General features: G+C 30.2%; 1 protein-coding gene across 1 annotated transcript in view; it reads right to left on the bottom strand.

The window, feature by feature from the left end:
* The window catches only part of LOC126837263 (protein PALS2), a 20,557-nt gene extending 15,260 nt beyond the window's left edge, over nt 1–5,297 (bottom strand). Inside the window, exons 1-2 of the mRNA XM_050571104.1 lie at nt 4,984–5,297; nt 443–564 (exon numbers count right to left, since the gene is read on the bottom strand). Coding sequence (XP_050427061.1) covers nt 443–564; nt 4,984–5,071 — 210 coding nt within the window. The 5' untranslated portion in view covers nt 5,072–5,297. The remainder of the gene's footprint in view (nt 1–442; nt 565–4,983) is intronic.
* Between the last annotated feature and the right edge of the window lie 10,195 nt (nt 5,298–15,492).

The following is a 15,492-nucleotide window of genomic DNA, read 5'->3' on the forward strand; positions in this document are numbered from 1 at the left end:
ACGATCTTAGAAGACGGAATATACCGAATTTATAATAACAATAATGATATAGGAACATAATAGATGTTGGTGTGTTATAAGCCATATTGGTATAATCACATGATTGTAAGCGCCCAGCTATACACACTCACGTTTACAATATTGATTATAATATTATACTATAATGTATTATTCAAACTTATAAGTAACGATTAACTGTAAATCCGCCTAAGTGGGTTAAATCCTCGTAGTATAGTGTAATTTTAAACGCATGGCCTATTTTTAATTGAGAAACGCTGTTTACTCGTTAAATATTTAGTTTACAAGTTAAAGTAAAAGTACCTATTAATTTTCAATAGTTGTGCAAAAAATCAAATAATTAATATCGACTAGTGTCTAGTGCGTATCGATCCGGTGGATTTGATCTATTTCCAACGTCCATAATTAACTATAATGATCTTACTTTAATTATAGACTCCACGGTTGGGTTGTCCATAAGGGTTTTTAGAAATATGATATCAGTCTCTTTGGCCTTTACGTGATGATTGATTTCGTCGATGTTGTCACGAACGTGCTGAAAAGCAGCTGCAACACATAAAATAAAATACAAATTATAAATAAACATCAACAAGACGGCCGTTAATAATTAATGCCAATCTGTTACTCTTAACGAACTTCTATTTATAAGAAAGTTCAAGTACAATATATTAACCGTGCCTCCAACATTGCATTTTAGATTAGTTTCTATTGCTTCACTCTTACGGCGTCTAACTAAATTTTTGAGTTAAATTTACTTCTGTTTAATTTTTTAATCCTAAAATAACCAATGAAATAGAAAATGTAAATAGTAATACATAACACAGAAAAGGCGGTAATTTGTACCTTCATAAAATCTGTATCTTGAGTCTTTAATGCCTAACTCGATGTTTAGCTATAACTTGCTGTTTCTTATTTTTACAAAGCAAAAATGTCCCAGCAAATTTTGAATTGACGTTTCACCCTCAGGCTAACACATGCGCGTGTTAAGCTACAGTCTTATGTTTTAATCAACAAAACAATAATTGTTCTTAAACATTTTTTCAATAAAATTCTCATATTATCTATTATTTTATCTGAATATAAAACTGTGATTATGTTTGATGCGGAAAGCTAAAAGAGATCTTTTGTCAACATTTTCTAAAATTAAGGTAATGTTATTTTCTGAATCTTGATAATTTTTTTACCAATTTGAGACTGACTGTATCTTTGTAGCAAAAATAACGACCAGGTTCCAGGGCACCTTAAGTTCGAGAATAGGAATACTTTGCGTATCTTATAGCGAATGTCTGATTATTTTTCTTGAAAACAACTTTCCAAAAGAGGTCAACTTGTCACAATTTGAAACAGCTTTGTTCTATTTAGAATATTCTTAATCCTTATTATAAGACTATGTTACTATATTACAGTGTTCCTATCAAATGTAAAACTTAATCAAAAAGCTCATGGTAGAAGCGACAACTGGTTTAACGCGCCTAACAAATTTGTCAAATAATTTTACATAGTCCAAGTTAAAAAAAAAAAATTGTACTAAGAAAGTGCTTGAAATACTTTTGTGTGTTATCCAGTAGGTGAGCTCTTAAGATCTTGAATAGAGGCATTAAACACATGTTTATTTTAAGTAACATTAAAAAAACATCTGCTAGAGACTATAAATAATATGCCGGAAAGGTATTTAAAATAACCACAACTTATATCGTTAAACTCGGAGCAATAGCCGTTGTTGGAGATAAGTCAGTATGATTAATTATAGATTAACATGGCGTGTTTAATTTATTTATTTAGTAGGTATGACATAAGACACGACACATAATATGCCGCTCGTTATTACTATTTTAGTTTGCTTAAAATGCTGATAACAAACCTATTCAAAGAATTTTTTCGATTATTTAGAGAGAAGCAATGTTGAACACCAATACTAGATGGTTACTTTAAGTGTTTCTTGTTATACGACACTGAAAGAAAAGGGTATGGCTGTATATTTGATATGTAACAACATATTTTGGTAAACTTATATATAAGTATATTATGTAATGTAATAATATTATAGTTGTGCGTATCATCTTCTGTTTTGTGTAACAATATAAGTATGCGTTCAATATTTATACCATAACGTTACACATAAGCTTATAATACATGAGTAGGTAATTTCAAATTATAATGGAGCTGGTAGTGTGAAATTTTAAAGTATCGACAATAAACTATTTGGAAATAATTATATTGTTAACTTCTAAAATAGTTACGTATGTATCATGTTTTAAACGTTTTATAAATAGTATATGCTATCTAAAGAAAAATATGTTTTAAATTAAACATAGGTCTAACACACGTAAAGTTGCATTTTAAGTATGAATGATTGCTTCGAAAAGACCTGATATAGTATATACTACTGTCCATAGCTGTATTTATTAGGTATATTAATATTTTGGATATTATTTCCTGAAACTGAAGTTGAATTAACGGTTTAAGCTATTAAGCGTATTGTAATCTATAGACGTTAGATAGAACCTTTGAATAATAAAACGAATTCTTAGTCAATAAAAACAATCAATTTAGCAATTGGTAAATAAATAGGTATACAAAACTCAGATGCGAAGAATTTTTATTATTCAAGGTTTTAAGGTCAATTGTGATAGAACACAAAATATACTGAGGATCTTTTCTTAAACGATAGTCTACACGGATATATTAAATAACATATCAAATAAAACAAATTACCATTCAACGTTCATTCAATGGTATACCCATTTGTATAAACCAACAAATTTTTCTCGCCGTCGAAAATCATGTTCCTATTAAGACTTATCTTTATCAAATCGCTTTCACTCAGAAGAACATTTAATGTGTGTATTTATCATGCAAATCACTATACAAATAACTGTAGGTATGTACTGTTGTTTGATACAGGAGTATACTCTGACAGGAGTGGTTAAAATATTAAATATAAAAAAAAACTCTGAAAACCCATGAGCCAAATTATGAGCACTTAAAATTTTAAATATTAAATTATTCGACTTTCAACATTATAAATATTAAAAAAATTTAATGAAAACAATTTGTTTTACTACGCATATTTAAACATACTTCGTCTAAGATATACTATTTATTTATATTCTATTACATTTACATACAATATGATTTTTCTATTTTTATGATTTGATTTTAAAATCCAACTGTGTGTTGATTTAAGATATTTGAACAATTAATTATCATAATGTTCAACTAAAATTTTAACCTGGATGGGTACTAAAGATCAACCCTGCAATTTGCAAACATTATAGAATGAGGTTCCCAGAATTGCATGAACAATAGTCAATAATACCACAAATTTGCTGCCTTATTAATTACTGTCTGTATTCTATTAACAATAGCATGTTAGGTCGAAAGTGATAGGATTTTTATTTTATTGTAAGTATTAAAACAACAAGAAGAAAATAGCATTGAGGAAATTACCAGCGTTGTCGATATTATTAGGTAGGTATATTGTAGTAGGTATATTTGTAGTAGGTATATTATTTCGTTGAACCATGACCATTAGTAGGCTTGGTATTGAAACAGAATTTGATTTATAATAATTTAAAATTTGATAATTTTGGTTAAGTTTGAAAGTTTAAGTTAAAAGATAAAACACAACGTTTCTATTGAGAACTTTATATAATATAATAGTTTATATTTCTTTACACTATTTACACGCCTTGCGGTTACTCTCATTTGGATATCTTGACTGGTTCGCCAGTCAAGGCAGATTATATTTCATTAAAAACTTAAGGAATTTTTCAAAATATCACATTTACCTAAGCGTCTTTATAATTGGGAAAATATTATATTCCACAAAAAAGTGAAATGGACACTTATAACTTAATACTGATGAATATATCATATTATATTTGTGTTGTCGGTAGGTATTATGTTTGCATACAATATTTACGTTTCACATTTTTATAAACTATAGTGGATTATCACTTCATGTTCGCTTGAAAAAAAATTGGAAATAAAATCTTCAAGTTGATTGTAATAGACAAAAAATGTTTCAAACGAGTGCCAGATCTGAAATAGCTGCTGATGGATTTTAAATTGTAAATCCAGTGTTCTTTATAAGACACCCTTTAATATTTTCGACTGAAAATTTAGTTGGGTCAACTTTAGATTATTAATCCCAATTTTTGTAGATGTAACTATATTTTTTTTTTCGTGTTTGTTTGCGTATTAAGCCAGAAAAGTATAAATATAATATACTTATGACATTGTTAATTTTTACATCGTGTATTTCAATAAGACTACTGTGTTACTCGAGGAAGATCTCTTCAAAGAAATCGTTTAGGCGGGCTTAGCAAATAAGCATTTTATTTGAAAACTCCAAATCTGAACAGTTTCTCTCACGTTACTATTTTCCCATTGGTGCACATAATAATATATTTTTGTGGTTAGGTTCTATTTTTTCAAATCATTTTTTCTACCGGTTGTGATCGTGGTTTATCCTAGCTAGTATATATATATATATATATATCATGACTACAGTAGAAAAATATTGACAACTAACACGCGCGATGAATGCAGACTAGTGCTTTGAACTTTTCATCATTATATAATCTAATATATTATTGAAATTTTAAGTCGTTAATGTTAAGGAGTTAATAGGGTTTATTTGTATTGAAATTTTAACAAAAGTTGTTTATCTCTTAAAAACAAATCGTTTCGCGACTTGTAAACACTTAACACGTAACATTATAATGCAGTAAGAGTGTTTTCTTAGGCTTTTGTCCCAACAAAGAGGAAAAATGTGTTAATGGCAAAGGGTGCACGCGCGTGTGCTTCGAATTTTATGTATAACGATCTATACAACACCTTCGTGTCCAACGACAACGCCCTTAAGGGAGGGTCGATCGGGGTTCATGAGGTGTGCTCGTCGTATACAATCTAGATTGTTAATATTAAGTAATAATGAAAATATGTTCGTTTTTATTATACCGTTGTCGTGGATCTTGTGCAACGAGATTTGATCCATGCTGGCCAGCAGTTCGCGGCGATCCGTCTTGTCTTTGCCGAAAAACACCATCGTTCGGTCGGTACGCGTACACAGAGCAAAGCGCAGAAACGACCAGTGCGGCAATACAGGTCTGAGGTACCGTGGTAAAAAAAAAAAAATTTTTGAATTTCTTTCCTCCAAAAACCTAACCAAACAGTTAGTGTTGTACGAGACGGAGGCGTACCGGGCGCGATACTCCGACTGCTGCGGCAGCGGCGACGGTGGTCATGTCGCTCTCGTGTTCGAACGTGTACTGAGCACTTAAAATAATATAATATATGTACCATGCAATATATGGTATACAATAAAGCGAGTCCTACGTAGTCGGTATAGTATTATAGTGGCGCGGAGAGGCACACAGGAGAGACGACCGGCACACACACACACACACACACATATATACTTACAACCGTCTAGAAAACAAAACGCACACACACATATAAACTAAAAAATTCCTTTGACTCTCCGGACGTAGCCGTTTGGAAACCCGGTCTAGCGGGATCTGCTTCTCCACACAGTGATCGTGTAACATTGTACAACTATATGTATATATACATATTTTTTTTTATTATATATATACTTGTTGTCATAAGCACTCACACACAAACACAGCGTGGAACGTCTCGGTTGACCCCGCCCTTCGCGGCGAGGATATTAACCGCACAGCCCCGACGGGACAAAATATATGGTAACTGAAAGAGTATCGTCATTGACTACCGATTAGCAGATACCTGAAATCGGTAGAAAAGCGCCTATAGATTTATCCGGGGATGTAAAAATAAAAAAATTGTAGATGTTTACAACTGTTAAAAAAAAATGATAACGAGATTAAAACATTATTCTCTCGTCACTCTGTAATTGAGTCTACAACCAGTGGCGAAAATGCGGTGTTGCAAAAGTGATTTTGTTTGCAAAACAAATAAATCCAATGACAAAATAATGATTTTTATCATTTTAATTTCCTAATTTAGAACTTTAAGTAGAGTTTTTAATTAATTTTGTACATAAGCACTTAGGTCTAAAGATTACATTACAGAGCGTTTGAAAAACTACTAAACTTTTTATACTTAGAATTTTTTTTTACCATGAATCATTTTTTTAAAGTTGTTTTTACTCCCACGAATGAGTTTACACAGCGTACGAAAAATAAACGTATTCATTTGAAATATAATTATAATAATCGCTTTCAAATCTCAACATTAAAAATATTAAGTTCCGTGAATAGTTGAATACACAATACAATAATATTTTATTATAATTACAAATTAAGTGGGCAGCTATGTGCCTGCAGTTTTAAACCTTAAACATAGCAGCCAACGCGGTAGTCACGGTTTAAGTAGACATTTTGTTTAATTTGTTGTAATTTTTTAACTGCTAAATATACTAATTGGTTTGTTGTTCATTGCTTGATCCCTCGAACTTTTACAGAAGTCGAGTAAAGAGTTTACTGTATATCAATTCAAACAAGACAGTCAAGTTTAACTAAAGTTTTAATTACTATAGCGTGATTACGATCGAATTTCCTTTTGAATTGAGTGTAAATTAACTATTGTTTTCAACGGAAACAACTAAATGGTAATCAAATTTGAGTATACAAAAATTAGTCGACGAACACACTTTAAAACTTTAATTTGTACTCTTGAATAACCTTATTCAATTACGTTATTTTTTTTATGGTACATATATTTTAACCCACATCATGTAGTTGTCTATTATGCTATTTTCCGAGGGACGATCAAACGGGCATTTGTGTTTAAATTAGACGAAATGTCACATGGGGGAACTTAATAACCTAATCACTCGCTTATGTTTAATAATAAATTACTTAGGGTTTTCGGTACTAATAGTATCCACTTAAGTCATTCTTATAACACTCTACTCTAGTTTACTCTTAAAGTAATTGAAATTTTGTAGACATCTTTTTTGAAAACATTTTTGTTTATATTATATTACATTAATAGACAATAGTAAAATGTTTACCTTTTTTAGTATTTTTTTAGAGCTTTATCAACTTTTGATACCTAAATGGTAACATACATATTTAATTAAACTTGAAAAATTGAGAACAATTTTTTGAAAAATTTGATTGGTCGATAACCAGTTTTAAATCATTATTTTAATGTTATTAAAGGGTACTTGTATGTTATCGCGACTACCTAAATATGGTGGACTACCAATAAGTGTCACAATTCCGTTATCGCTACTACCAGAGACGAACACCGTAGTAGAATACAATAGTAATAGGGTGGTAATACTAGGTTATTATCATCAAATATAATAGTATAAAATGTATAATTGGTAAAAAAATGTAGTGTATTGTTAATAATTAAATTTGTTTTATTAATAATTAAAGTAAGTTGGAAAGTGTCTGAAATACTTTTCATTATTCTAAAAATGGATCGTCCTGAGTTTATTAAAGTTTATAATTTTTAGTGTAGTGTAGAGCTAATTTTATTTGTGCGCATTATTCAACCGCGCACCACCTCCTGTCCTAAATTTTAAACTTTAATAACTTCAAAACTGGTTACCGACCAGTCAAAACTTTCAGTAAATTATTTTTAATTTAAAAATCCAACTGATAAAGCTCTAGAAAATAACAATTAAAATACAAATTTAAATACTGTCCAATATTGCAGTATAGCATAAACCAAAGTTTTGACCAGTCAAAACTTTCAGTAAATTATTCTTAATTTAAAAATCCAATTGATAAAGCTCTAGAAAATAACAATTAAAATACAAATTTAAATACTGTCCAATATTGCAGTATAGCATAAACAAAAAATGTTATCAGAAAGAAAAACTACAAAATTGTAATCGTTTTAAGAAAAAACTGACTTTGAAAGAATTACAATTAAAGAATTTAAAGGAACCGCTCAAGAGGTCGCTATAGCAAATGTTCTATCCATATTTGGTGCTCGCTAAGTATTGCAGCAAACGCACTTTGGGAGAGTTAAGTGACAAGTCACTGACAACATTTGCCATGAAGTTTTTATGGGCGATTTTCTCAAAAAAATATTTTAAGCTAGACAATGGCAATTTCAATAATTATCAACGTTATAAGAACTATTCAAATATAAACAATTATTTTTTAGAGTACGCTCTTAACCTACAAAAAAAAAAATAAATACTATAACGTTGCACGTGAGAACATAATTAATATCCTTTTTCATAGGAAACGCTTTATTAGAATTATCATAATTTAACGGAGGGGAGCTAGGCATGAAATATGTTTATCATTGTGTGCTGTAATTTATATTGGGCATCGCGTGCAGACTGCAGTGGCTGACAGAAGCCTGTGGCATTTTCGACAGGAATGGTTACCGACATGGGTTGTAACATTTTGGCGGAAACTCAATGCGTCGTCGTTTCCTTTTATTTTATTATTTTACACATAGGTACGTTATCAGATGCGTAGATCGTGTTGCATAGCTGGTATTAGGCAGGTACATCATAATGTTATGCACGTGGATAAGCAACAACGTATACATTTACTATAGTAGACTTTAGCAGGTACTGTTGTTTTTCCAACAAAAGAAATTGGTATTTTTTTACACTATTGTTTGTGAAAAAACGAGATGCGTTTAACCCGAAACTTGGACTCCGTTGCACCGTTCGTTTGGTTCTAGAATAATTAAAATAATATATATATATATATACATAGAATTAGTTGTATTAGAATGTATCTATGTTGTTACAGGTAAAAACTGGTCAGAATATAAAAACAGTATACAAGTTGAATATGCTGTGCCGAGCGTGACTGAATTTGACATTTAAAAATTAAAATCACGTGTATACGGTACCTACTAAATGTCTAAATGTTAATGCAATGTCATGAAACATATTTTTTATAAGAAACTGTCATCCGATTATCTAATTAAACCGTTGATATCCGGGTAAATGTATATAAGTAACTAAAAATCATCTACAAGTTATTTGGTCTATACAAAATTACCGTTAACGAATACAACTCTAATTTTTTAAAAAATAACATAGTTTAGATACGATAATATAAAATATTCAATATATTATCAATAATAATATATTATCGTATATTAGCGATAATCTTATTAATTAGATAATCTTTATTATCCATTTCCAAAAATAATATAATAGTTATTATCAAAGAGCCATAATTTAATCGCGATGTATGGTATTTTATAATACTTTACTTGACCTTTGAAGAACTGATAAATGACATAAAATGAATGTATGCTACCATTTTATATATATTGTTACAATATATACTCAATGATACTACTCAATAAAATATATTAACGAAAATAACTCATTTTAATTAATTTACATGGGTTCAATTAAAAATGCATTGGGCAAACATTAAAATTACCTACTTATTTATTGTCTACCACTATTTGTTGTCTCAGAATTTGTTAAAGTGATCGACTATACAGAAAAACCCTTAAAAATATCAACGATGCAACACAACATCCACCACTGTCACAAAGAAAAGAAAATACATTTGTAATATAATCATTATTAAGTTATATTACATGCACTCGCGTATGTTTTGATAGAAAGAACAGTAATCATTAATGCGTTTTTATGTAAAGAATTAATTCAAATATGATATAATTTGTGAATAATTTTTAAAATTTTTAGATAATGATTATCCAAACGTTACTCATATTTTAATATCATGCCTGCATTCTACACTCGATGCGGAGCTCAGAAGGTATAGTATTTACAATGATGTTTTTTTTCATTTTCGTGTCTGGACCCACGATATTTTTTAAACCACTTTCCCTTCAGTCGGAAAAAATTGCACATTTTTAAATTTAAAACTACGATGCTTTATAACTTTTTCAAAAATTGTCGAATAAGTTCCAAATTTATATGGAATATTTTTTAAATACAATTCTACCCATAAACATTGACAAACCGAAAAAATATCATAAACCCTTATGGAAGGGATAGAATTTTTTGCCTTGTTTCACTTTTTCAAACATAGTTTTAGGGATTTAACTCTGAAAGTTAGACAAAATGTAGATCTAGAATGGAACTATAACATATACAATTTTCTCAAAAATGTGTATTAGAATTTTGTTTTATTAAGGAAAAAACACTAAAAAGGGGAAAATTACACTTTGACCGTAGTCAATATTCAGGTTGCTATGCATGAGTGAATCAACAGTCAACAGGTAAAGAAAATATTTTCATTATATTGTTAATTGCGGTATACGAGTAACTATGGCAATACATTTTAATATACAGACGATCACCCTAAATCGTATACACCCAGCAATACTAAATTTAATTTTTAAGCACATAATTGTCATTAGGTATAATGATTTTATACATATGTTTGTTTTTATCTATGAATACTGGACTTCTCTTACTTACTGACTTACTACTACTACTCACTTATGTATAATACTTTCTTACTGTGGCTGGTTTGGACTGTGCTGGGTTGAACCTACACTGTCGCCTGTCACCTATCACTTTCAGTAACAATGATTCCTGTAGACCTTCCCGTCTCCACTATACCCCAACCCCACTGTACTGGCTTTATACTTTTTTTTTTTTACTTAAAATGTATTTTGAGCCACTCTTATGATAATTAACTGAACCAAAAATTAAATAATTAAAGCAAGTTTTGTTTTCTAAAATAACCTAAATTAATCATTACTTCACAATATATTATTTCTTTACATTTTAGGACATTTTTTACACCTAGTGGATGTGGAAGTAGGCTAGTCATTGTTGAGCACAATATAATGCCATCTATATATTCTATAACGGTCTTGATTGCTTTCTTTGAGTTTCTTGGCGGATACATACCTTATAAGACGAAATCTCCTGAACATTATCTACATCACTTTCTTTTCAGAATATCTAAATATTTGTAACAATTTTACATACACAAACTACATTGTAAAAATCACATTTTTCTCAAATATTTCTACATATTAAAGGTGATCTAAGCTAAAAAACTGCTATACGACTTATATGAGTTCAGTAGTTGGTCGAAAATATAATTTTTGAAACAACTCGAATGGTGTAAAAACTAATTTGGTGGTATTCGAGTATTTTGCCCATTATCCAGAATCGACCCTAATCGTATTAACATTATTATAACTTAAGTTGTATAATAAAATAATAATTGATAATCTGAATGTAATAATTGAACTTTTTAGCTTACATAAACTATCATATTCGCAAATATAAATTTTACAATGATATTGAATTTAATTAAAACTATTATGTAAACTAGTAATTTATTGGTTCACTAATGTTTGATTTGACAGTCTTATACTATTACTTTTAAAAACTATTACTGGTAGAGTTGAACCCAACTAACAATAAATAAAAAGTATTACAAAGGTTCTTCATTTTTTTTAATCTAATTAACTTTCTAACCCTCCCCCAAATGAGCGACAAATGCATTAAACTTGACAATACATTTTTTTAATTAACTTTGTACTGTTATAAACACAAACGGATGCCGCTCTTGAGCTTCAAATTTATTAGTTTAAAAACTAAACACATCCATTATTAAATATAATTTATCCAAAAGAGAATATGAACATACGGCATAGATATGATTTAATTAAAATTGTATTTATTTATTTATTGTTATTATTGTTATAATATACACATATTAAAACTTAATATAATATAAACGCCCAGAAAGCCCAAGTACAGTATAAAAATATCAATTTTGTGTAGAGAATTTAACAAAAAATGCAAATTATAGGACACGTAAGAATCTTTACAATATATATGAAAAGGGAGGAAACATAATAGATGAATATATTAAACATTATCAGAAAAAATCGTTAAGTGCTTTAGAGAAGGTAGATTACTTTGTTCAAAGATATCAAAATTGTGTATTATATTACACGTACAGGAAATCCTGTCTTTATAGGGTGATTAGAATTTTCACCAACAATCAAATTATTTTACCAATAGCTCATAAGCAATGATAGACAAAAATGATTAAAAGTACCAATAAGCTTCAAGCTATTAGTTTGATATTCGATTATCCAAATACTTAATACGCATTAATTAATTACAATAGAATTAATACTAGTTTATAGTTAGTAGTTACGTTATCGAGGTTTTAAAAAAAAAATTCGACTGAAGAAGTTTTTGCTCGGAAAAACAAAAAAAAACGTGAAAATTCGTAGAAAAGTCAAATTATTTAATTTTTACACGTAATTATTTTTATTGCTGTGGTCTTTTTTCTGTTTTTCGACTTTTCTATGAAATTTACCTTTTATTTTTGTTTTTCCAAGCGTTTAGCGGTAAATCAGTTCAAATAATCAATCGTTTTTCGTTCGATTTATCGAGGTTCTACTATATTTGCATATATTATACAGCTGTATGTAATTAAATAAAGACTAGACTTACCCACTTTGTTCAGGACCTTCGTCCTGCCCGCCAAGCCCATGGTTGTCGCAAACGCGTAGTATTTATTGTGAGACGCCTTCGCCTAAATGCAATACAAAATCAAATCAAGAAAAATTAGACTACCCAAAAGTAAAAGTCGCAGCCGACCAAAGGACTAGGTGGCTACCAGGACAAGACGGTGTCGCGTCCCGCCAACTATTATACTGATATATAATATATACCTATACCTACCCGGATATATTATATTGTACAAGCATTGAAAATAATAACAACGTATATACTTACACAGTACAATAGGGATTCGGCGCCGTCACTCGACACTTTTTGTATTCTGTTCGTTTAGGCGTATACACCTACCTACGGGTTAAGCCACCACAGCGTTGCCGGCGCACGAACCAGACGGGTATAGACGTACAGCATGTTGTATTCTATCTATACATTATAATATGTACACAGGCGTTATGTATAATCACACGTGCATTTATAAAAAAATAATATAATAAGTCTACCGTTTGTGTGCGTGTGTGTTCTGCAGAAGACCTAACCGCGCAGGTTCGAATCCTGGCAGTGACAACGACGACTATACGACGCGACGGTGACCGAAATAATGTGTACTACAGTAGCAGAATAAAATATGCATTACTGTGTATGTATATATATATATATTTATAAAAAGGTGTATACGACGATGTAATGGGGAATTGCCGTGACGAATGAATTTCCCGATATCGACGGCAAAAGAGTATAATACAAAAGTATTTTTTTAGATTTCCGCCTACGGTATGACTGTGGTAGAGGCCAAGAAAAATAAACAGTAACGCGAAACCAATGAGATGGTGGCCGAAGAATCAAAAAAATTTCCACTAGAAGACATGATATATTATTGTACCGTCAGTATCCCGTAGCAAGAAGTCGCCGTACTCGCACGTCTTCCTCTCTTAGTTTTAAAATTACCCAAACAGATAAGATGTAGATAATATAATATAACAGACAAATATAAATTGGTGCCATTAGAAGAGGTAGGCGGAATGAAAATCCTTCTAAACCACTTTTAAACTTTTAAAAAATGTCAGCAATCGATCGGACATAGGATAGGACGTTTAACATTTTTATTGAAATTCTGAGGGAGCTTTAAGAAGATTTAAGGGATCTCCACTTCCCCAGCCCCTCATTTAGTGGTTGGTATTTATATAATTTGATAATCACTAGGCTGGTGTATGGTCCTTCAAATTTGTAAACTGACAAAAATTTAAATCCGTCCAACAGATACACCAGAAAATGACTTTTACAAACTTTCACCATAACTCGAAAAAAAATAACTTTAAAAACTTGAAAAACTTAATATTTTTCTCCTTAAAATTAGCCCTTCTCCTTTCTCCTTAAAATTATCCTTTGCCCCTTAATAAATAGCGCTTTCCGTTCCTCTTTCATTTCAAACTTTTGGTTTGCAGTGGGCGTCGATTTCTAAACACTCGAAAAATTTAATTGTTAAATAATTATTAAATTGGTTATGAATTTGTCCAAATATTAGTTGCATGTTAGTAAATATTGTACATAAAACAAAATAATATGCTCAAGTACATTATGTCATGTATTAAATTTAATGCATAGCTACCTACTATATAATTGTAAGCGCGGACGTTTTATTTCGAAATAACGAAACACAAACAATTCACAGGAAATGTCATACCTATTCATTTCGTAAAACATATCAGACCGTAAGAAAAGGTATGACCGGAATTGTCAACGGTCATATTTCCACGGCAATGGATAAGATGTAGTAGAACAGTAGAACGATTGAAGTAACATGTAAACGATAAAATAATAAATCCAAGTACATGCCAATAACATGTTTGTTCTATCTCTGAGCTTTTATTTCCTTAGCAAAAATATACATAAAGAATTGACCAAAGTTTAATTTTACTTCATCCGATGGCTCAGTATAAGAAATGGCGACCAACGGGCAACGACCGACCGATTGACTTCACAATAATGTTGGCAAATTCCACAATGGTATGGACCTGAACAAATTAAACGTTTGGAAAGCAGTCACGGGTCATTCCAATTATATTTAAATCCGTGGTTACTACTGTTACTACTCTACTGTTGAGTGTGAACCATGGTTATGAAACGAAACGGTTCAGGGACAATAATAATTACTCCAAGCCAATTTAACTGGTCCTGCCAATTGCTAGTTACTGTCATAAAAAAACAAATTAAATATTAACTTTTCCATTATCGATTTAAATTAGTAATTTTCAAAATCTAAGTAAGAAAAGAAGTTATTTTGTTATTATTGTGAAGTCTAAATAATTAAGTTTGTTATTAAACTTCATGACGAATTCAAATTTGTTTTCAAGTTACTTATCAAGATCACTGGTTCAGCCTGTGCGATGAACAAAAAATGTACTTTTATAAAAAAATGGCTAATAATGGCTTATACTCACAGAAAAAATGATTTAAATTAAAAATAATATCATGAAGCTTATACAAATTAACCGGTATATTAATTAAAACCACTTTTTTCTTAAATATTGCCTATACAAAACTCCTTAAAAATGGCTGGTATCCAGAGGCCCTAATTACTTTATTTGTAACAGGTACCACAGCTAACAGAATTTACATTTAAATAAAAATAAATTTCTTAAATAGGTTAACGGCACCAGTGATTGGCACTATAATCCAACTTTTGGCAATGCAGTGTTTTTTTATATCAGATAATTTTTTTTTACATATTTTGCATTTTGTTTAATGAACTTTGTATACAAAATTCATTTCAGCGGTATAAAATATCTTAATATTCTATCTGATATAAAAAAAACCCAGTATTGCCAAAAATTGGGGTAGTACTGGTGCCGTTAACCTAATTTCGTTTTTTATCTTTTTTTTTTTTTTAAGTTTGGTTTGTTTTTTTTAATATATAATATTTGTGACTACAATAAAAATATAGTCAAAGACGTTCCTGTAGTCCGCTGTTCGATAAAGAAAAGTTTATACAACTGTTATTTATTTTAACTTGGTTATAGACTAAAGTCTACTAATTTACCGTTCCGTGGGAAATTAAGATGTTACTGGCTAGAATA

The sequence above is a fragment of the Adelges cooleyi genome, unplaced genomic scaffold (genome assembly GCF_023614345.1).
Source record: "Adelges cooleyi isolate 19-005CV unplaced genomic scaffold, UGA_ACOO_1.1 ACOO_flye_CR_arks_rails_tigmint_CR_PRNA_247, whole genome shotgun sequence".
Taxonomy (NCBI): domain Eukaryota; kingdom Metazoa; phylum Arthropoda; class Insecta; order Hemiptera; family Adelgidae; genus Adelges; species Adelges cooleyi.